Below are 22,988 nucleotides of genomic sequence, written 5' to 3' on the forward strand. Positions count from 1 at the left end.
TCCCAAATTGACCAGACGAAATCTCAGGCAGTTGTACATATTATAAAACAGATTTATTAAAACATTTATTGCAATAAATGGTGGCAGTGAGAATGAGTTTCTCATTCTGCCCAACCCATGGGCATACACAGAGTGCTTTTATACCTTTTTGACAGAGTGAAGATCAGCCTTTCTGCAGTACTTCATCAACCAATCAAGAGAGAGCACCCCAAGATGCAAAGTCACCCGCCCAACTCTACTAGGTGGCGTTATGTACCTGGTACCTTCATACACGTGTCTATGTGGAATTTTACAGGCACAATTGTGGTTGTGCTCTACTTATAATTTGCGGTGGGCTACATCCTCTTGCTCTTGTGGTTTATGCTAGAATTTCTTAGAAGTGCTGTGTGTGGTTAGATCTTTGCATTAGATGTGCAAACATGCTGTGCCTGTGTGCAAAGTGCTGTCTGGTTTACTTTCTATCAGAGGCAGAGAGATTTAGAAAATGGAGTTCCTCTTGCTTTTAGGGCCTGACCAGGATTATTCTGGCCCTGGTCATTGCCACCCTATACCACCTCAGCTTTTAACCGTTCCTTTTTCCAAGTTACGTTTGCCCTCTTCCGCAGAATGGTCTCGCCCAAGAGCTAGCTTACTCCATTGAGGCGGGCCCGTTCTATTTCGGAAGAAGGGAAAGACTAGACCTCAATACGGATTCCCTCCCTTTGCCTTACCCAATCCGCGACTCTCACGTAAGGGGCGTGGCCTTGAAGGAGGCACCCGCGACCAAGCCCCTCCTTTATAAACCTTCCTGCGGCGGCCATTTTGTCTCAGTCTTTATATCTCTTGCGGCGCAGCGGAAGGTGGCTGGGAAGCATTTGGAGTCTTTCGTCCCCTGTGCTCCTTTTTTCATTCTTTGTTCTGAGCCGGTCTGAAGGGCGGCTCCGTAGATGGCCAGCTTTCCCCCGAGTGTTAACGAGAAGCTCATTGGTGAGAGGCGCCCCCTTCCGCGGAGAAGGGAAAAGGGATTGCTTATTGCTGGTTATGGTTAATAATAATAAAACGATCGAAAGGGTGGCAAAGGAGAGGGGAGGAAGATGGTTATGCCTTGTGCTGCGTGAAAACGCCCGTTGGCAGCCGAATTGCAGGGCTTGCTTAGAAAGATGCGATAGGACTCTGCTCTTAAGTGGGTTGCATCCAGCGCGATTCCTTACTCGGAGTAGACCCCTTGAAATGAATGGGCATGTCGGAATCGGGTCACTTGCTTTCGAGGGATCTGCGGCGAGTAAAGCTAACGTTGGATGCAACCCCAGGTTTGCAAGGGATAAAGTAAAACAGTAAAGGGCATAGCTGCCAAGTTTAACCTTTTCTCGCGAGGAAGCCTATTCAGCATAATGGAAAATCCCTTAAAAAAGGGGATAACTTGGCAGCTATGGTAAAGGGAGGGGTCCGGGAACATGTATAAAACTGACGGGAGCAAATTATTTTCCTTATACAAAATAAAACGAGCACGCCTTTCCTGTTGCCTTTCTGCACAATTCGTTGGAAGTTGCTTATGCCCGCGCGTGTACAGTTTTGCATATGTGGCTTAAGCTTGGAATAGGCCCAATTTAGGGGAAAATGAGGGCCGCTTGAAAAAACGTGGGGTTGAAGGGGAGAGCATCTTGGTTGTTGGGGATGTAATGATGGCGGGGTGCTATTAATAGCAGTGTAATTTGGTGTGCTAAATTGTGTACACCTTGCTTTTGTTTTTTGGGAGGCGCTTGGTAGGTTATGAATGCCCTTAAGGAAATTATACTCTCCTACGTAAGAGTAGACCCATTTAAGTTAATGGGCATGACTGACTTGATTTCAATGGGTCTATTCTAAGTAGAACTGAATTGGATAGAGCCCAATGAAATCCATAAACCTCAGCGCCCCCTCCCCCTGGCATGTTCCAGTTTTAATTACTTGTGACCCCTTCATTCCTACAGCCTTCTAAAAACAGTAGCTTAAAGGTGCTGGGTTTCCCCTCACCCTTTTCACTACTCTGTACTTTGAGAGTTGTATGGTGAGTATGGCTGTTGCATTTGGAGGCAGCATAGAAGCATTTGACATAGCACTGGAGAAGTAGATTAAAAAGTGGATCCAGTTGGGTGTGGTTGGGGCTGGGCGGTGGTGATAGAGCAGCCTAAAGAACTTTAGGGAGAGCAGGAGGGTGACAGGCATATCCTATGGCGAAATAGAAAAACTAAGTGCTGCTAAATCTGAGACAAAAGCTTGCTACTGTATGGGCAAGCGGCAGGGTTTATAATCAGGAGTGGGGATCCTGTAGCCCAGTCCCAACTTCTCTTATCTCTAGGGCTGAGGGGAGTTGGGAGCCCCTCACCTTCTGTTGGGCTTCAGGTTCCCCACTTCCTGGGTTGCAGGAGAGGCATTGTAAGGTCTCCAGCTTAGGGAGATGCCCATTGCGTTTTATCCGGGTGCATGTTTTGTGTGTAGACTGCTCAAAACTTTCCAGAAGATTATAAAACGATAGTGTAGCCTGTGATGATCCTCTCTGATAACGAGGAATAAAACAGAGCGCACACATTTTGGCCCATGGGATACCCTCAAGGAAGCTCTTGTTTCATCAGAATGAGAGGTGCTTTTTTGTGAGACACTGAGGAAGGATCTAGTGGTGATTTTTTTTTGGGGGGGGGGATAATCTGGTTATAGGGATTTGAAACAATTCCTTCAATGATTTCAGTGGCTGTGAGAGTGCAGAAAGTTGCAAAATGATTTTAAAACAAAGCATGGAGAGCAGGACTGTAATGTAAATTGCTTGCACACAATTTCCTCCTCTGGTTTGAAAGAGGAGTTTCCATTTCAAAGCCCAAAAGAGGAACAAGGCTGTTCCGCATTGAAATTCTTTTGCAGTTACTGTAGTTGTACATCTGCACGGGCATGCAGTGTGACTCTTTGATTGGAACAAAATTTAAAAAGTTGTTTTAAGAGTCAGAACTGCTGCGTGTTAGGGAAACATTTTCTCCCCGCTTCCCTGTTTTTCCCTCCTTTTTGAGTGTGTGTGTGTGTGTGTGTCTGTCAGTGTCAGCCTGGAACCTTCCACTCCTTCACTCATCCCAAATCATTGAAAGAAATGGAGGAGAAATTCTTGCTGGTAATACAAGACGCCCAAATTATCTCGCTTGCTAATTTGCAATGCACTTAAAATGTGGACTTTTCTTTTTACCATGTCTTCTCCCCCCCCTTTTTTCCAAGAGACCTACGGGTCACCAAATAAGGGTAGGTTTTCAGCTTTTGGGGTTGCCTGCTTGTTGCCTTTTTGGGCATGGCTAGCACTGCTGCCATTATGTATGCTGAGTTTCTCATGCACACAGCCCGCCTCCCCCCCCCATTTACATATGCAAGTGGAGCTCAGTGGGGGAATGAGAGTTACCCTGCCTGTGATGTTCAGGGATTATTGACCCTGTATTAACTGAAAACAAGCTCCCTTCTATCTTCATTCCCATCTATTTTATGTTCTGTTTGCAGTGGTATTTGGGTTGAAAGAGAAGCAAACTTGGATTCTCAAGCTCCTCCTCCCTTGTTGCAGCGAAAGAAACTGCTGTGTCCACAGTGGGAGTACAAATTTAGTGGAGGAAAATAAAAAATAGGTTACTTTTAGTCTCATCTTTTAAAAATGTCCGTGAAATATGTGAAACAAACCAGTGAAGGCTGTGCATATTTGGGTGATGATGTAAGGCAGGGGGAAAATTACACTACAGTTTTTTTCGGTGATGACTTCCATGTCTGCAAATGCATTGTTTTGTAAAATTGGGAAACAAGATGTTAACCGAAAAGGTTATTTCTTCTTTTATATACATTTTATTTATGATTTTCAGTTTTATTTCTTATAACTAAGAAATGGAGTGTGAGTTTACTTTTCTCCTCACTCCCAATTTCCCCGTCTTTTTTAGATATGTAAGCTGGAGGTCAGTCTTTTCATTGACATTTGTAACTAACCTGCTTTGTGAACCCTTTTTTTGGGGGGGGGGCAGAATAAATACTTTAAAGAAGTCAAATGCCGGTCAAATGAAGGCGGTTTCTATTTTTGAAACACACCATGAAAAAAATGATGACTCTACTCTACAAAAAGTTGGATGGAGTGCCCTGCCTTTGAGGGGGGCACGATTGGTATTATTGGAACTCCAGAACGCCCACAGGGAAGAAGGAAAAAATATGCAGAGAAGAGAAGAAATTCAGGGGTCCTGTATGGTGACCTGGATGGCAAGAGACTGTAAACAGGGGGTGGGGTGAAGGGAAAGTGATGTTGTGATTATAAGGATGGATTAACAGGTTTATAACTGGTCTGCTGATTTTGGAATTTGCTGGATTGGGGGGGGTGGAGCCGGTAATCGGGGATGTAAGGTTAAATTGAGAATAGTTATAGTTTTAAAAGTGAATGGATTTTGGAAAATGTGAAAATATGGAGGCTTATAGAGGGAGAAAAAAAAATTAGGCACGGGAAGAGAAAATGGGAGTTTGAATTTTCAGTGATTTGAATATTAGATGAAAATGTTAACAATTGATTTATAAGTTGTATAAGATACAAAGGTGTATTTTTATAAAGTAAGAAACTGTTGCAGATGATAAAAAAGGGATGAAAACCGGGGAAGGGGGGGAGGGGAAGCCCATAAAATATGGTTTTTCAACTATGAATGCAAGAAAAATTTTTCTGTTTTGTATTGTTTTTTTCTTTTTCTTTTTTTTCTTCGCCCTTTCTTTTTCCCCTTTTTTTCCTATTTCTATTTTTCTCTTTTTTTGGTATAACAATAGATGGTTGGATGGATGTCCTCCTGCGTACTGCCCTGGTTTGCTGGAGCTCCCTGGTGGCAGGGGGGGGCTTTGGGGTCAGGGGAGGGGGAGGAGGACAGAAATCCAAGCATAAAATGGACCATTTCTGACTGTTCACAAACATGGGATACTTCTGTGGCAGGGGAGGACCCATGTGGGTGGGTAGGAAGGAGGTGGAAAAGGGGTTTAAGTATGTACCGTTTTTTTGTTTTTTTGTATTTTGTAAAATTAATAAAAAGTATGTTAAAAAAAAAAACAAATGAAGGCGGTTTCTATTTTTGTAATTAGCTTTCCCCCTCCACAAGCGGCTGAGTATTCATCAGCCCCTCATTGAAACAAATCTATTTGTAAATGGGATAGAATGAGTGAATGGTAAATCAGATTACACATAGCTCAAGAATGCTAAATAGATACAGTACTAGTCACTTTTGGGCTTGGGGCTGTAGGAAGCCTCACTGAACAGTGGGGATTACTTCTGAGCAAATGTTCACAGGATTGGCCTGCACAGAAACTCAAGCTTAGGGATAGTAAGAGAATTAAGTGCTTTTACACTACAGTGGGTGTAAGTGGAGCCATCCTTTCTTTGGTTTACTGAAAAGGGTCAGGTGTAAACCCTCTTGAATCAAAGCTAGGCTTCCTTTAGTAGATACTATTGTGAAGTTTGTGCTTTTGTGTAGACACAGGTTCTGCACATGCTTCTCCATTTGTCATCTGCAGGCATATAAAGACAGGAAGTGCTTTTCAAAAATCTAGGCTACGTCCAGACAGACTTGAGTGTGTGTCTCTGTCGAAAATACCAGCAAGAGCGCTCTTACAAAGCAGCACTTCTCAAAGTGTGGGTCCTACTGTGTTCCTGGGTGGGGGCTTGGTATGATTCAAGGGCAGGAATGGGGACCCGTGGCTCTCCAGATGTTGGACTCCAACTCCCATCAACCCCCACCAGCATGGCTAGTGGGTTAAGAATTATGGGAGTTGTAGTTCAACAACTTCTCGAGGACTGCACATTTCCCATCCTTGTTCTATAGAGATGCTGCAATTGTGATTAGTTTAGATTACCTTCACACTCTCAGGATGCTATGATTCCTTCCATTTCAATTGATTTTTTCCCCTTTCACTAAATCAGCAGCACTTCATTCCTGAATTTTAACAAGTCACCTCCCTCCGTCATCCTTGAATTCCATTCAGATGAATGCTGTGTCGATCAGTAGTAAAAATAAAAACGTATTCACTGTTAACTACTGATGCGATAATTCAGTAGCAAGGGTTCAAAAAAGTGGAGTCAGAATCATGTTGGATTTCTGGTTCACGCTTACAAATGGTGCGTTCTCTTTTTAGGAAGATCACGGACAGTGGGAGAACTTTTAGCCCCAGCTTCTCCTTTCGACAAAAAGTGTGGGCGTGAAAACTGGACGGTTGCCTTTGCTCCAGATGGCTCCTACTTCGCTTGGTCACAAGGCCATCGCATAGTAAAACTTGTTCCTTGGTCTCAGTGCCTGAATAATTTGTGAGTACAGCCTGTTTTGAAAATAGCTTTGTTTCTGTTCGTCGTGCGTTCTTTACAAAAGTCTCTGAAAACAGATGTGTTGAAAGCAGATTTTTAAAGTTAACAGGCAGTCTGCTTTCTACTCGAAAACAAATTGTGTCATTTCAAAATAATTGGCTTTGCAAGTCTGTGGTCCTCCAGATGGTGCTGAACTCTGTAAGGAAGAGAGCCTGCAAGATCAGGCCCATCTAGTCTAGTACACTGTTCTCACAGTGGCCAACCAGCTGCCTCTGGGAAGCCCGAAAGCAGCCACACCTCCTCCAATTGCAATGGCAAGCAACAGACATTCATTATCCAACTCTCCAACCCACAGCTGATCATCAAGGATGATGGGTGCTGTAGCAGGAAAACCACAGGTTCATTACCCTGTGCTAAGCCATGGCTTAGTGTGATATGTATATGCTCACACATGCCCTCCCTTCTCATGCAACTGGGAGGAAGCTTTTGTTTTCCCTTAATCGTGATTTGTCATGCCATCGGATATAACAAGTAGATTAATTCCCAACATGACAGCTTCAAATTGTGGTTTCTGAAGCTGGCCAAAAGTGGAAGCTTCTGGATGCATAATTTCAAGCAGTGCAAATGGATAGGCAGAGCGCATGAGCCTAAAGCTTGCTGCAGCTCATCCATGGTTTAGCGTGGCTACATGTGTAATCAGAGAATGCAAAGCAGAGGTGTCAAAACAATTTGCTCAGTCTGCTTTTTAGGAGGAACGACCCAATCAGTGATATTTTAAGGTGCTTGCAAGTTGGAATGCAACTCCCAGTTGACCTGTGTTCAGATTTTGCTGTGCGGTTTCTGTACACAGAAGTTACACACACAGTATTTTATGTGCAAAGTGTGTGTTTTATGGGGAAATGCACCGACAAATGCATATTCCATGCCAGTATACAATTTAAAAGCAGGCTTTTCATGTGCCCTTTCAAAAAATGCACCAAACGCAATGGGCCTTTGGTTGCACACTGGCAAGACTGAAGTAGGACTGAATTAGTGCTTAGTCCACCCCCTCGTGCAAGCACAGCCAATGTGTAAGCTAGGAGAAAGAAGGGAACTTTCTGAATGAAGAGGGGTAAACCAGTGGCCCTCATCGGCTCCAGCTGGCATGCCAGTGATCAAGAATGCTGGGAGTTGTAGTCCAGAAACAGTTGGACAGCTACAAGTTTCCCACAGCTATGGTGAGATACACCGGGAGCTGATGTATACCATTCAGTATTGTCTGCACTGATTGGCAGGTTTTCAGACTGGGAACATTCCCAGCCCTACCTGGAGAGGCCAGGGATTGAACTAGGGATCTTCTCTATTCAAAGTAGATGCACACCCCAAAACAAAAGAGGCAGAGAGAAAAGACCCATAAGTCAAAGCACTAATTCAGTCCTACTTCAGTGTTGCTGGTGTGCAACCAATGGTCCATTGCATTTGGTGCATTTTTTTGAAAGGGCACATGAAAAGCCTGCTTCGGGCTTCCTTGTTCCCCATGCAAGGGCCACCCATGTATTCAGAGCAGTCCTTTGCAGATTAACTCTTAAGCTCAGGGGTCCCCAGACTTTCTGCGCGGCGGGCCGGTGCCCGCCGCGCCGACCGCGCGGTGGGCCGGAGGGCAGGGGAGTGCGCGCGCAGCGGGCCGGAGGGCGGGGGAGTGCGCGCCCATGCACACACGCACACGGGCGGGAAAAAATCGCCAAAAATCGCTTGTGCGCATGCGTGTGGGCCTCCCCCGACCCGGAAGTGCACCAGAAATGACCTCTTCCGGGTCGGGAGAGGCCCATACGCATGCGCACAAAGGATTTTCGGCGATTTTTTGCCGATTTTTTAGATCGTCGCTGCGCCGTGAGAGCGGGCGGCGGCAGTGGGCGGCGGGAGTCGTCGCGGGCCGGATTGGAAGGCCGATTGGGCCGCATCCGGCCCGGGGGCCGTAGTTTGGGGACCCCTGCTTAAGCTCCATGGGATCTACTCTCAGGCCACTAATGTGCATAGCATGCCAGCCTTAGGAAGGGAGGTGTCCATGGTAGAAACCATACTTCATTTTGATGGTAACTAACGGGGGTGGGGGTTGGATTAGATGACCCTTGGGTCCCTTCCAGCTCTATGATTCTATGAATCTAGAAGCATTGCTGCCTCTCAATGTTGAGGCAGAGCATGGCCATCGTGGTTAGTAGCCATCGACAGCCCTCTCTTCCTCTATGAATTTGTCTCATCCTCTTTTAGAGCCACCCAGCTGGTGGCCAGCACTGCCTCCTGTGGGAGGGAGTTCCACAGTTTATGTGCTGCATAAAAGCTAACGTGGTCCAGTTGAACAGAGGTCTGGGTTCATGCCCCCTCCGTGTTCAGTGCTCTCTGTTTTGGTTCTTGCAGTAGCAGTGACCTAATTCATAAAGTTAATGGGGAAATAGTAACACCTTTACTGTTGGAATTTGTCAGTTACCCTCATATATTGAACAACTTTTCATTGGTAGGTTGGCCTACTCTGCATGGAGAGAATACTTTCCATAGCTACACACATACTCACACACACACACGATGGTTTGGGCTACAACTGGTATCCGCTCAATGGCCAGGGATGCCGGAAGTTGCCGTCCAAAGTACCTGTAAAGCATTAGGTTGGGAAAGCGTGCTGCATATCGACTCGTTTTATCAACATCGTCATTTGCGTGTACATTGGCTTTGAGAGTTCTTCCTTCTAAAAGGTTGGCTTGTTTTCCCCCCTCAGTTCGTTGCATGGCGTAAAGACTTTGACCAATTTAAGCCATTCCAAACTTTTGAGGCAGAACAGCAATGGAGACCAGAAAAACAAGCCCAGCGAGCACATCATAGATTGCGGCGACATCGTCTGGAGTTTGGCCTTTGGATCTTCCGTGCCTGAAAAGCAGAGCCGGTGTGTGAATATAGAATGGCACCGGTTCAAATTCGGCCAAGACCAGCTTCTCCTGGCAACGGGCTTATCCAATGGTCGTATCAAAATATGGGATGTCTATACAGGTAAGGAGCGTCCTGGTAGTAGAAAATCGATTCAATTTGCTTTCTTTCTAAGAACCAGGGAAGAGTATCTTAAATGTGATTCTGGTGCCTGAAAGGGCTCCGCATGTCCCTGCGGACAATTTCCAAATTCATGGAGGGTGGATCTGTCAACAGCTTTTGGTTGTGGCAGATAAATAGAACTTCCAAGTTTGGAGTCATGGTGGATCTGAGAAATGAAGGGGCGGGTTGCTGCTATGATGACATAAAACCTCTTGATTTTATCAGAAGGATTTCCCCCTCCGAGCCTAATAGCCGCACAGGCGGAGAGGGTGCAGGACTGATGGAGGCGCCTGGCACACCTGACCTACAGGCTTGTGGTTGTGTCCATCCCCAATGTCTCTGAACTTTCCTTGAATTAGGCTGGGAAAGTATTGGCCCGTAGGCCACTCTTGGCCTGCTGGGGGATCCAAGTTGACAGGCCCATGATGCCATCCCGTCTCATCATCTGATGAGTGGGAGGATGCAGACAAATCCTGCCTTGGCTGTGTGCACCTGTCCCCAGCAGAGAATGGATGCACAGCCCATCTGAGCAGATGATGAGTGGGCGATAAGTCATGCTCAATTTGGCAGGATCCCATGAAAAATGGATTGCATCAAAAGTCCAACTAAAACAGGGGAAGAAAACTTTGTATTCGCAGCACCTTGCAGGTGCTTTGAAGTCCTGATTTCGGGGTGCCCCCATTCTGTTGTCAAAGCCTTGATAATTATCTGGTCCGTAGAGCCAAAAAATGACTGGCTTAAGTGTTGAGCTTGACAAATTCTTGGTCTTAACGTTGCACACATTTTGTACTAGTAATTAGCCAGATAATTTGGGGTTTTGTGGTTGCCGTTGCTTTTTTTATTAGTTGTTGTCCTCTCTGATACCTTTTATATGAATTTCTCTAATCCCTGGAGACTGTCTTTTTACAGTGGCAGTTTTCACCCAGTTAGCTTCTGATCTGGGTGAAAAATCTACCTAGTTCCTTAGAGTGGAAATTGGAACGACGCCCTGCATAGGATAGTGTTTAAATGTCAAGCAGACTGCCAAGTTCCTTGAGTTTCAAAGTAAATCTTTGCACTGCTTAGAAGATAAGCTTTCCTGGCATCAAGTCTAAAAGCTTATCCAACACACAACGCAAGCATATTGGCTTAACTGAAATATGTTTGGGATGAGCAAATAATGTATTAAAACGTTAAGTACTGTGTAAGACAGCCTTGCATTTAAGCACTTGCCTGGTAGCCATAGACAACAAGGAATTTGATAGAAGTCCTATGGGTGGGCAGAGGAGAGATGGATTACACCATCCTTCCTCTGCCAACAAGCAAGTAAGAACATACTTCCAGGCTGGTAACTGTTACTTTACAAGACTGGCACAATAATTGATTTATCAAAGGATTTGTATCCTGCCCTTCCATCACCGAAGCGGATGTGTTTAAGCTTGCTTACCTGTATGTATCAATCAATCACACTTTATTCGACCGTCAGTCAGACATAAACATTTATCCATACAAAAATTAAAACATCAAACACTTACCTGTATGTAATTTGTTTCCCAACAGCCCTAAACATTAATAAATGTAAAGTAACACCCTGTTACTTGCAAAGCACACGCCTGCTGCAGTACACCCTGCACATTTAAAGCACCCCCTCAAGGCGTGGGAACTGTAGTTTTCCCATCAAAGAGTTATATGCAATTTCTAGTGTCCTTAACAAACTATGGTTCCCATTATTCTTGGGGGTGGGTTTGTTTATGTGTGTTGTGTGTGGAGCCATTTTAACATATCAAGGGTTTTGTTTGTTTTTAATATTAAGTATTTAAAATGTTAGTTTAGAAGGAAGAATGTCTTCCAAGAGTTGCAGTAAGAAAATAAGCCCTTTGCTCTTTGTTCCTGACTTTCCAGGTTTAATTTTAAAATATTTTCTTCCAACAGGAAAGCTCCTCCTTAATTTAATGGACCATACAGAAGTTGTCCGAGACTTAACTTTTGCCCCTGATGGCAGCCTGATACTAGTGTCTGCTTCACGAGACAAAACACTAAGAGTATGGGACCTGAAGGATGATGGTATGTTAATCAGGAATGTTTTATGTGGCGTAACAAAAAACAGGGACATGATTTACCAGCAATGGAAAGCTATGATGCATTAGTAAAAATTTTGTTTGATATTTTTAGATTGTTTCAAGTTCAAATGGTATTTGTAGAGATGTTCCCAGTGCCCCAGATTTGTCTGTCTAATATCTGCCAGCCTTCCAAAATTGTCCTTGCAGACACGCCTGCACACATTAGATCTAAATACTTGACTATAAACTAGGCTTGGGAACCACACCTTGATCCTTGTTTGCAAATGAGACTTCTAGCTGAGGTTTTTGGATAGAGCAGGTTTTATTTTTGTTAAGTAGTGTGTGTGTGTGTGTGTGTGTGTGTGTGTGTGTGTGTGTGTGTAGAGAGAGAGAGAGCACAGATACTCTCCAGCATTTTGACTTCACTCCCAAAGGCGCTCTCCTCCATTGTCTCTTGAGACAGACAGATGTCAGCAGCAGCACCACAGATAATTCATGGACTCAAGCTGTTTAGGGCTTTGGCAGGTTATCTGAAGGACTGCCTTCATCCAATCCTGCCTTCAAGCTTAGATCTACCTCAAGGGCCAGATCAGCCCTTGGCTGGCATGCATAAGAGACCAAGCCGCCTTGGTGGTGGCCCCCAGAACAGTAGACTTCCGTTCAGTGGCCTTGTGTCTTCAGCTCTTGCATTTAGGCAGGCCTTGAAGATCTTCCTCTTCATGCCTCAGATATTGGAGAGTCTATGCCAGTCAGTGTAGACCACCAGGGGAGGCCAACTCCCGAGAGACTGCGATCTAATTTCAAAATTATAATCTGGCAGCGATCTGCCACCGTTTGGGGGGGATTCAGGTCAAAGTTGTTGTTGACCTTTTTGGGGGAGGGAAAATGTCCTGTTTTGGGGCAGTTCACTTCTATGTTGTTGAGCTTTTTGGAGGAAGGGGAAATGCCACCTTTTTAAGGGGTTCAGGTAACTTTCTTCACTCTTCAAAGGGAGGGAGATGGAAGGGGGAGGAACAGAATCTGCAACTAACCTGCCGATCGCTGGCCAGATAACAGTCTCTGTTTCTAAACTCCGGCTTCCCTTCGGAAACAATTGGCACCGGCGCAAGGAGAGGGGCCGGGGCCGGAAGGAGCTAGCGATCGACCGCGATCTACAAAAATCTCGCAGGGATCAACCAGTAGATCGCGATCGATGTGTTGGACATCCCTGGTGTAGACAATACTGAGCTTGATGGACCAGTGGCGTCCTTTGTACTTTGCTCTCGTGAGGCTGTATCTCTTGGAAGCACCTTAAAATATTTCAAGTGAAATATGAGTGTCTGATACTAAACTTGCTTCCATTTTCCAGGAAATATGATGAAAGTATTAAGAGGGCACCCAAACTGGGTCTATAGCTGTGCTTTCTCTCCCGATTCTTCCATTCTCTGCTCTGTGGGGGCCAGTAAAACAGTAAGTATCAAAGTTTCATGTTCTTCAACCTGTATTGGATTGTGAGCAAATAATTATCTGGAATCTTTTAAGAATAAAGCCAGCTTGTGCTCTGTGTCCTGCTGGATGGCAATGATGATGATTTAAGGAATTGCATGACAAAAACATTTGTAGTAAATTGGCACCAGGCTTTCGTTCGGTTATCATTTACTGAGCTGAACTTTTTATTGCTTTTAATCTCAATAAAGTTGAGGAATCTTGCAAAGTAGCCATGCATATCTCCATCTGTTCCATGACTTGAGAAGGGGGGGACGTAAAAGTTTTGCTTAAGAAACGAATAGTTTTATAGTAATACTTTGTGGCTCTTGACTCCTGATATTCTGCTGTCACGCTCATTTGAAAGATTAATTTTCCAAAGCCTGGGCTGCTTATCTTACTTGACAAGTAATATTTCATTCTTGGACAGTTTCCAACAAACTGCCCTTGAGCTCAGTGCTTCGGAAGGATGAGCAGTGAGTTTTGTATCAAACTGCATCGTGCTGCCGTACTTGCAAAATGTAACACAGGGCAGTCAAAGAACATTGAGTGAGCTGCTTCCTGGTATAAAGGAAGAACGAGGCACCTGTCGCCCCCCCAAGTGTTGTGGGGCTACAGCTCCCAGCACCCCCAACCACTGGTCTGGGGGGGGAGATAAGGAATGGCCAATGCTGCTAAGGGCGAGAGCTCAACAACATTTGGGAGGGTGAAGGTTCCCATCCGTGATATAAAAGTATAGAATAGTCTATAAAGTTGCAGTCCAAGACATGCTTATTTGAGAGCAAGCCTGCTCTGAATTATAATAAGCATGCCTGGGATTGAGTTGTGTATGTTCTGTTCAGTTTAATATTAGAAAACTCCAGGCAGGAGTAATACAAGGGTGGACAACTTGTATCACCTGAAGTGTGAGGACTGGAGTTTTGTTAGAATCTGGAACCCTTAAATCCCATTTTAGGAGTTAAGTGTCTAGTCCTCATGTTGGGCAGAAATTCTGAAAGTATAAAATTTACTTTTTTCCAGAAGTTAGGCCTGAGTTTACTTATTTTTTACAACCCAGAGCCACCAGTTACAAAATCAAATGTCACAGAATAAATTCATCAGCTGCCAATTGTAATGTTTTGTCCCATGGATTAAAATGCCGGTGCTGCATCTCTTTTATCAACTAGCCTTCGGTGTCGGAACAAGTTGTCCATCCTCCAGGCTAGTAAAAATCGTGGCTTTCAAAGTTAGCAGCTTGAAAGGTTAGCAGATAGTGTCGTTTGAAAAAGAAATATACAAAAAAGCCTATTGTGATTATTATTATTATTATTATTATTACTATTTTTTAAAAGGAAGCCTAGATAAGAAAGACTTATCAGTAAAGCCCTTTAAAATAGAACAGATGTAGATGTATGCATTGATCTTTTTTTAGGCTGTGTGTTTTCCATAAGCTTCTTGCTTTCCCTGTCACAGGTGGTGGCAGCAATATTGGTGTGATTGAGGGTAAGCTGGCACCACTCAGACAAGCGCACATTGGTGTTAGCTGGGCAGAAAGAGTGGCATCTCTGGCCACCAGGCTGGAGGCGAACTTTACCATAGGATGAAGTAACCTTGCATTCGACTGCAGGGTGTACTGTACGTACGCAGGTGCTGGTTGATGTCCACTTTCTGCTTCCCCCCTCCCTCTTTCTTTTCCTTTTTGTTTTATTTTAACGTTGGTAAAGAGATCCTCTGGCCCCTCTTAAAATTTTAACAATAGATATTTCCAATTCCTATGGAATTCTGGAGTCTCTTAATAAAACCAAGGCAGTCTCTCGTCACTTACTGTGACGGACTTAGTAATGAAGTTTCAGTACGATAGAGCAGTGGCATCACTAATTAATATATTTATTTTACACCCTGCCTCATCTCCTCCCCCCCCCCCCCCCGGACCAGTTTTATGTTTATTATCTCTCCCTGTTCCTAAAGTTCAGGGTGGCTCAACAATTATGCATACATACATATATATTTATTTTAAAAAAGGAAAAATATTCTATGCCATAAAAAGGCTAAACATTACCGTATATGGCAACCTGTTTTTGTAGCCACAAACCTTTGCTAGCTTGTTGATTGTATTACACTGAACTTTGTAGTGCAGTTTTGAGATCTAAATTTTCCTGCACATGCTTAAACTTACTGACTACAGTATTAAGTATACAACTGCATGTGAAGTGTGCTAAGCCGTGCCTGTTTGTGTAAACTGCTAATTACTGAGACCTTTATTATTATTATTTTTAAAAAAGAATCTTGGCAAATAGCATTGCTTGATTTTTATTTTTGTTATTTTTCTTTAAAAAAAATAACAATAGCTTAAAATGTGTAATATAATAAACTTGGTTTAATTTCTGGTTTTTTTTGCCAAAGTCATGTCATTTGGCTGTGACAATTCCTTTTTTGCTTGCAGTATCTGTTTCTCTTCCTAGGCTGACGATGGCGATCCAAGCCTATTGTAAACAAGTGATCTTAAACTCACAGGGGATTCCACGGGAGTAACCATATGTTAACCTTACTTTTTTTTCTGTCTGTATATTTCTTAAAATTTTGTTAGTTAATTGGAAAGGGGGGGATGTTAGTACTTAACCCAGCTACTGTATACATATCTATATATTCTTTTACTTTAACTGTTTTAAGTAATACGTGGGATTCAGTAAAACCACCACTGTTGATGTAAACATTTTAATATTTTGACTTATTTTTTATAAATAACACTTAATATGCATGTTTGCTTTAATTTAAATAATTCTGAGTATGGCACTGAGCATTTTCCGTAATTGTCGTAATTCTTAATGCTTGGCTTTAGTTGTAATCCTCTGTAAAACTAGCAGAAAACGCAGTTTTGCAGGGAGGGGGGCGGTGGGAACACGTTGATGAAATGTCTCCTCTGTGCCTGGGCATCACTATAACATGAGCTTGTTTTGATTGCAGGTGTTGCTTTGGGATATGGATAAGTACACTCTTATCCGAAAACTGGAAGGGCACCACAACGATGTGGTAGCCTGCGAGTTTTCTCCTGACGGAGCTTTACTGGCTACAGCCTCTCACGACACCCGCGTTTGTGTCTGGGACCCGCACACTGGAGCTGTTCTGATGGAGTTTGGGTGAGTGAGTTGGGTGGAGTGGGCACAGGAATAATCTTAAAAACTTGCCCGTCTGTGGCATTCTTTTATTTTTTTTTACCAAGGGCAGCCTCTGCTTAGATTTGTCCCAGGTTAAGAAGAATCTGACGAAGCCCTGGTGTTGTTCATTGGACAAGCGCTCGGCTGGGAGGGAGGACTGGGTTCAGGTCCCGCCACAGCAAGGAATGCTTTCAGTGGCTCACTTTAAAGAAGCGCCTGCCGTTCTCTGGGTGTGAAATAGGGATTAGATAAAGGTAAAGACCCCTGACCATTAGGTCCAGTCGTGACCGACTCTGGGGTTGCGGCGCTCATCTCGCATTATTGGCCGAGGAAGCCGGCATACAGCTTCCAGGTCGTGGCCAGCATGACAAAGCCGTGTCTGGTGAACCAGAGCAGCACACAGAAATGCCGTATACCTTCCCGCTTGGAGCGGTACCTATTTATCTACTTGCACTTTGAGGTGGGAGCAGGGATCGAGCAATGGGAGCTCACCCCGTCGCGGGGATTCAAACAGCCAACCTTCTGATCGGCAAGCCCTAGGCTCTGTGGTTTAACCCACAGCGCCACCCGCGTTCTCTGGGTGTGAAATAGGGATTAGTGAATTGCAAAATAGAAACTCGGGGACCCCAGTTCACTAGTAGAGAACACGCCCTGCTGGCACACATTAAGAATGGAATGTCAGGTGGGGTACAAGGCTGGAAAGACTCTTCTGCTTGGGGGCCCCAGAGACCATGGCTAATCACTGAAGATTTACCAACTGGTGCCCACCAGACGCTTTGACTCCCATCGGCCCCAGGCAGCATGACCAACAAGTTGGGGACGATGGGAGTTAGGAAGTTCAGCAACATCTAGACGGCGCCAGGCCGGGTAAAGCTGGTAATTGTTTTTATTTATTTCATAAAAGTTGCACACTGCTTGATTGGTTTTTGTGTGTGTGTTTTTAACTCCTCAAAGCAGTTTACATACCTTCATGCCCATAAATATATATATGCAAGCCAAGATTCTCTTGGCTTAACTGTGGCTTGTTTGTATATTCAAACCCACGCCAGCCAGCTAGTTTATGGTCGGTTTGTGGCCAACAGAGCAGAACGTGGAACTGACTTGCATCTAATGTTAGTCATTCTTGGGAGCAGACCCACTGAAATTAAAGGACATGAGTAACTTAGATCTGTTAACTTCAAACTTGGACCCATTGGACGGCTGTTTGTGCCCACCTTCCATTCCAAATGCATGGCTTCCCTCAAAGAATCCTGGGAGCTGTACTTTATCCCCTTACAGAGTTAGAATTCCCCGCACCCTTAGCCAACTACAATTCCCAGGATTCTTTGTGCCTTAAATGCATGGAGCGTACACAGCCTTAGTCCTGGCAAGCCCTGTTGAGTGGCCTTCGGTTTCCTTTTGGTTAATGATTGAACGCAGAGCAAATGTCCCGTGAACCAAAGTTCTTAATTTCATCCTCAGGCATCTGTTTCCCGCACCGACTCCAATATTTGCTGGGGGAGCAAATGACCGCTGGGTCAGATCTGTATCTTTTAGCCATGACGGACTGCATATTGCGAGTCTTGCCGATGATAAGTAAGTATGGCAAGGCACGGCTTGATTCTGCTGGTTCTTGCTAGCTGGGAAATGAAATTTCGTGCAGTGTCTTTGAGGGCGAGGGAGGCTCCCTCCCTCCTCCTCCCCCCCCCCCGGCAAATGACCGGTGCTTGAGTTAGGCGGATAAGGGGAAATTGGCCAGAATTATTTATCTGCGCAACCTAAGGGTCTTCAAAGCGCCCCACAAGCACACGGTTTTAAAATGCAGTTGAATGCAATAATCACATGGTCTGCAGAATGAAACGGCACAGTCAGCAGGAGAGAAGATGAAACTTTAAACTCAAATTAGAATGATTACGTGTTGTTGCCTTGCTGGTGATTCTGGAATACCCAGCTGACTTGGCCAAGTGTTCAAGGTAATGGAAGTAGCAGCTCAAAATACCTGGAGGTCACAAATTGGGAAGAGTGCTGTCTGTAATAAGATGTGGGCAGATAAATAAAAGGCATTGAACCTCAGATTGTCTGATCAGCCACATAAAGCCTGCAGCAAGAAAGAAACCGGGGCAGAAGCAAGAGTCACGACTTCGTCTGAAGTTAATTGAGCAGAGTTTCTCAATATTGCACAGTCGTCTGGCAACTTAGAACAGGCTCCTATGTAAATGGTCCTTATGCAACAGGAGACAATCTGACAGCTAGGCATGTGACTTTCTGGCACCTTTGTTGAGGAGTTGCGGAAAAGTGCCCTGTCACAAGACACAGGAGCGGGCTCACTACTTGCGCAAACAGCTTCCTTCTAAAACCTTTCTGCAACATTCCTGAAGACCTGACACGTTTTATTGTTGAGGTATTTAGACCTTTGGTCCGAATTTCCTTGAGCAACGGGGAGGGGAAAGTATTGCTCTGACACGTGGCAGAATGGGGAGGTGGAATGCTGGGGCTGTATCGTGGTATATATCATTTCAGGCTGCATTTAGGGGGATCCCTACATTGCCTTCCGTTATATGACATAACCATGGGCTTGCTCACTTGCAGTGGATTCAGTCCCCCAGGACACGCAGTTCCCCCTCCTCACCTGATCCATGCACATAATTGGTAAGGATCGAGGAGGAGGAAAATGTTACCTCCCCCATCCCTTTTCCTCACTGCTGCCAAAATCAGCAAGTTGGTTGGATACAGGGGTGCTTAATCATCCCCTAGGCCAGGGATTAACCACTCTTCCTTAAAAATGCCTTGGAGGCATCCTAAACAATGTGGCTTTCCTAAGGCCCTGCCAGTGAGATCATGCTTGGGTTGAGTCCAGGCACACCCAACGTGGGACGTCTGGCTGGATCTTCCAAGTGCATTTTCTCCCCCTTTAAACTACAGGCAGCTTCAATTCAATTACAGCCATTGTGCTTAGCCTGGGGTGTCTAACCTCTTCCCCAGTATTGGCACGATACTTTCCTGGTCTGCTTACAGCAGCTTGGCAGGGGGTCAAGAAAACCAGAGGAGGACTGGCAGCGGGGAGAGGAAAACTTAAAATGCCCATATTCCTGCCGTTTTAAACATTAAAAGGGGGGGGAGTGATCCAGTTTTGTATCGCTTGCATCACCTATGATCGAAGGCCCTGTACAGTTCCCAGCTAACTGCTTGGGCTGTCAGCCAGCCGTGCTGCACCAGCTCTTTGCTGCGGCACTTTCAAACCACCAGGACCTTCAGTTTTCAGTCCAGAATGCCCTGGCTTTATTTTGGACCAATGGCTAGAACATGCATGTCACCTTTGGCCTCGCATCAGTCCCTGTTCCTCTTGCTGGCGCTGCAGCGAGACAGCTTTGTGAATTTGCTCATCTTCATCGTCCCTCCCTTCCTCCCTCAGTTGCCTTCAGCAACCAACGGAGCTGTATCAGCTTCCAGCTGTTGCTCAGATTTAAGCATAAAGTCTAGCAGCGTTGATCAAATAGAGGCTGCCAACCTGTTTGCTCTGCTCTCCTTTCAGGATGGTGCGGTTCTGGAGAATTGACGAAGACCACCCCGTCCAGGCTGCTCCTCTAAGCAATGGGCTTTGCTGCGCCTTTTCTACAGATGGCAGTGTTCTAGCTGCTGGGTAAGCAAACCTCAAAATAATAAAATGATCGTCATCAACAACAACACATGCATGCTCCACTAGGAAGGCAGTTTCTTAAAAGCCAAGTGGATATTTTAAAAGAAAAGCTCTCTGGTGTTATTTATATATAAATATATGCACTGGGGCCTGATTCTCTAGTTGCTGCTTGGAAGTAACTATTTAAAGTAGTCACCATTAATGCTGCTTGATAGATGATCCTCGAGTAAAGAATTGTGTGAGCCTTTGAGGGCAGTAAATGGTTTGGATCTGGAAAGTTTCCTCCTCCTGACGGAAGGGCTTTTTTCTGTTGAAGGAAAAGAACATTTTGACCAAACCCAATTTGTCTACAACCATCGCCAACCTGGCACACCGTCCAGATGATGTTGGACAGGGGTCAGCAAACTTTTTCAGCACTGTCCCTCAGACCTTGGGGGGGGGGGCTGGACTATAATTTTTTTGGGGGGGAATGAACAAATTCCTATGCCCCACAAATAACCCAGAGATGCATTTTTAAATAAAAGCACACATTCTACTCATGTAAAAACATGCTGATTCCCGGACGGTCGGTGGGCTGGATTTAGAAGGCGATTGGGCTGGATCCGGCCCCCGGGCCATAGTTTGCCTATCCGTGTTGTTGGACATAGGACTGATGGGAGTTGTAGTCCAACATCATCTGGAGAGGGGGTGCAGCAGGTTGGCAAGGCTGGTTCTAAAGCAGTGTTTCAGCTGTTCTTGAACTGCAGTTTCCCTCATCCCTAACCACTCACCCTGCTAGCTAGGGATGGTGAGAGGAGTTGTCCGGAGGATTGAATCACATCGGGCGTTGGGGGAGCCTAACCAACTTCCATGTTTTCTTCTGCTTTTGCCTGCAGGACGCAAGACGGAAGTGTGTACTTCTGGGCCACTCCCAGGCACGTTGCCAGCCTCCAGCACTTGTGCCGCATGGCCATCCGGCGAGTGATGCCCACCAGCCAGGTGCAGAATCTGCCTGTCCCTCCCACAATTGTGGCTTTCCTTTCCTACCAGATTTAGAAAGTAAATTGGAAGGGGGGAAGGAGAGCAGTCTGCCTGGCACATGGGTGAAAGAGAACCTCAAGCTTTTTGTAAGCCTTTTTGAGCAGAACACTTCACACATTTCAGTTGTTATTTTTCCTTAAGAATAAAGAAGCGGCGTTTCCTTAAAGACGGTATTTAAAGAAAAGATCAGTAGAGGTATTTCTGAAAGCATCAGACTTTTCTAAAGAAATTCTAACTGTGAAAATCTGTAAATAATTAGACGTTAGCTGCTATGTATTACCCGTGTATATCATTTGTGATTGCTTTTTTATGTAGAATATAGCATGTATATAGTTGTGTGTGTGTGTGTGTATGTGTGTGATACATATATATACGCGTGCACACACACACACACACACACACACACACACACACACACACACATATATATATATATATATATAGATTCTGGAGCCACAAGCTGTATTGGTGCTGTGTATAGAGTGGCGTTTGTGGCTCAGGGATAGGAAAACAAAATTTAGTGGCTTCTGTATGTTGTGCATTATTTGGCAGGGGGCTTTCAAAATGGGGCCCTGGGTTGTGTACATCTTGTGTAGCAGAAGGAGTGAATTTCCTTGAGGCCCACAGCACGGAGAGGAATATGGGGCACAGCTAAGAAATCTTGATTTACCAGACACGTGTCATCTTCAGGGAGGCCTTAATTTTGCCACAAAGTGAATGGTGGGTGTCCAGGATCTCTTGGGGGGTGGTGGTCCTTAAACCTTTGAAATCCAGCTACTGTATTAAATCCTGGCATCTTCTCTATCAGATGTGACTTCCTCACAGGCTCAGGGTTCCCACTCCCCCACCCCCAACACTTCAGTCAACCTTTGTCATTTAAAGGGGGTGAAAACTGGGTGAACTACCAAAGACATTAAAGCATTCTTGTTTTCATATGCTTTTGCTTTCTGTTCATCTGGACTTGCAGATACAAAGAATGTATGCATTGCATAAAATGCCCGATTATATATATTTCTTCTTCTTCTTTTTTATTAAAAAGTTGTACAAAAAACCCCCCACCCCTACAGAGTTTTGAAAAGCTGGTTTGTTTGTTTGTTTGCGTGTGAGCTGCATCTTGAGTTTGAAAATGGGAGTGACAGAGAAGAAAGCGAAGGAATATGTTTGCTGACTTGCTTTTCCATCTAAAGCTGGTGTGGGGAACCTTTGCTGAACCAACAACTCCCAACTGGCCATTAGGAGGGGTGTCTCCTAACATTTCTGCCTCCCGACAGTGAAGGGAGACAGTAGCTGTCATGGCTAGTAGACATGAAATACTTTTATTTTGTCTCATGAATGTTCTTAACACTCTGCTTCACTGGATCTCCCCAAATTCTAGAGGTATGAGCAAGGAAGAAAAGCATCTCACTATACAGGTGAAACTCGAAAAATTAGAATATCGTCGAAAAGTGCATTTATTTCAGTAATGCAATTTTTTATTTTTCTTCTAATTTTTACAAATGCTTTCTTTTGGAAATTCCACAGTAATAAAACAAATAGTTACAATAATACAAAAATAAACATCGCTATTACATTTCATTAATTACATTCCATTTATAATGGACCCGCCTAACGACAAATAATTACAATTACGACAAATAAAGGCTTGACATATCTTGCTTTGCATGTCACACATCTATCTCATATATTGGTTTCACCTTTTAAGTTGCATTACTGAAATAAATGCACTTTTTGACGATACTCTAATTTTCCGAGCTTCACCTGTATCCCCATTTCACCACCCCATAATCCTATCTCTGTTTTCTCACCTTTCTAAATGTTTAGCTCCCAACTCCCTTATCATTTTGGGCACCTTTTCTGGCTCTGCACTGCCCATTTTAGGTGGAGCAATGGAATACAACACGGCATTATTCAAAGTATGACCTCGCCAAAGTTCTGTATAATAAGAGATTGGTGGTGAGCTGGGAGGGTGCCGCGATTTCTAGGAAGGCCTTCGAGCCCAGCTCTTGGGATCGTCTCTGAAATCTGCCCGTTACTTCCCTTTATTCTCGTGGAAGAGGAGAGACATCAAGCAACTGCATCCGGTTAAGAGGAACTGGCTGCAAAATGGGAACTTCAGAGCTGCGAAGCACGAATCACGCAGAAGGGAGACGCATGGCAGCCCGAGTGCCAGGGTGAAAACAATCCTTTGCTTGGGGGTGGAGGGAAGGAGGTGGAGGTAGATTTCCCTTGCCAGCTATCGAGAGACCCAACTGCTCGAGTTTCTTGAGAACAGTGGCTGGAAGCTCTTGCAGTACAAGCAGTCAAAATAATCACTATAAACACTGCAACAAGCCAGCCTACTTGCAAAACTCACTTCAAAGTGCATG

General features: G+C 44.7%; 1 protein-coding gene across 1 annotated transcript; it reads left to right on the forward strand.

Moving 5' to 3' along the window:
* Positions 1–800: 800 nt before the first annotated feature.
* WSB1 (WD repeat and SOCS box containing 1) lies at positions 801–21,629 on the forward strand. Its single transcript, XM_035139528.2, has 9 exons — positions 801–966; positions 6,127–6,295; positions 9,042–9,310; positions 11,261–11,392; positions 12,737–12,837; positions 15,796–15,968; positions 17,448–17,561; positions 19,498–19,605; positions 20,478–21,629. Exons 1-9 carry the CDS (start codon positions 927–929, stop codon positions 20,635–20,637), a joined length of 1,266 nt encoding a protein of 421 aa, XP_034995419.2. The 5' UTR covers positions 801–926; the 3' UTR covers positions 20,638–21,629.
* Positions 21,630–22,988: the final 1,359 nt, after the last annotated feature.

Source organism: Zootoca vivipara, chromosome 15 (genome assembly GCF_963506605.1).
Source record: "Zootoca vivipara chromosome 15, rZooViv1.1, whole genome shotgun sequence".
NCBI classification, from domain to species: Eukaryota; Metazoa; Chordata; class Lepidosauria; order Squamata; family Lacertidae; genus Zootoca; species Zootoca vivipara.

Bases quoted from the DNA above. Each gene is read 5' to 3' on its own strand.
- WSB1 (XM_035139528.2), top strand. From the start codon at position 927: ATGGCCAGCTTTCCCCCGAGTGTTAACGAGAAGCTCATTG. The intron at 11,393-12,736 runs GTATGTTAATCA...TCCATTTTCCAG, and splicing joins ATGGGACCTGAAGGATGATG to GAAATATGATGAAAGTATTA. The intron at 19,606-20,477 runs GTAAGCAAACCT...TTTTGCCTGCAG, and splicing joins GGCAGTGTTCTAGCTGCTGG to GACGCAAGACGGAAGTGTGT.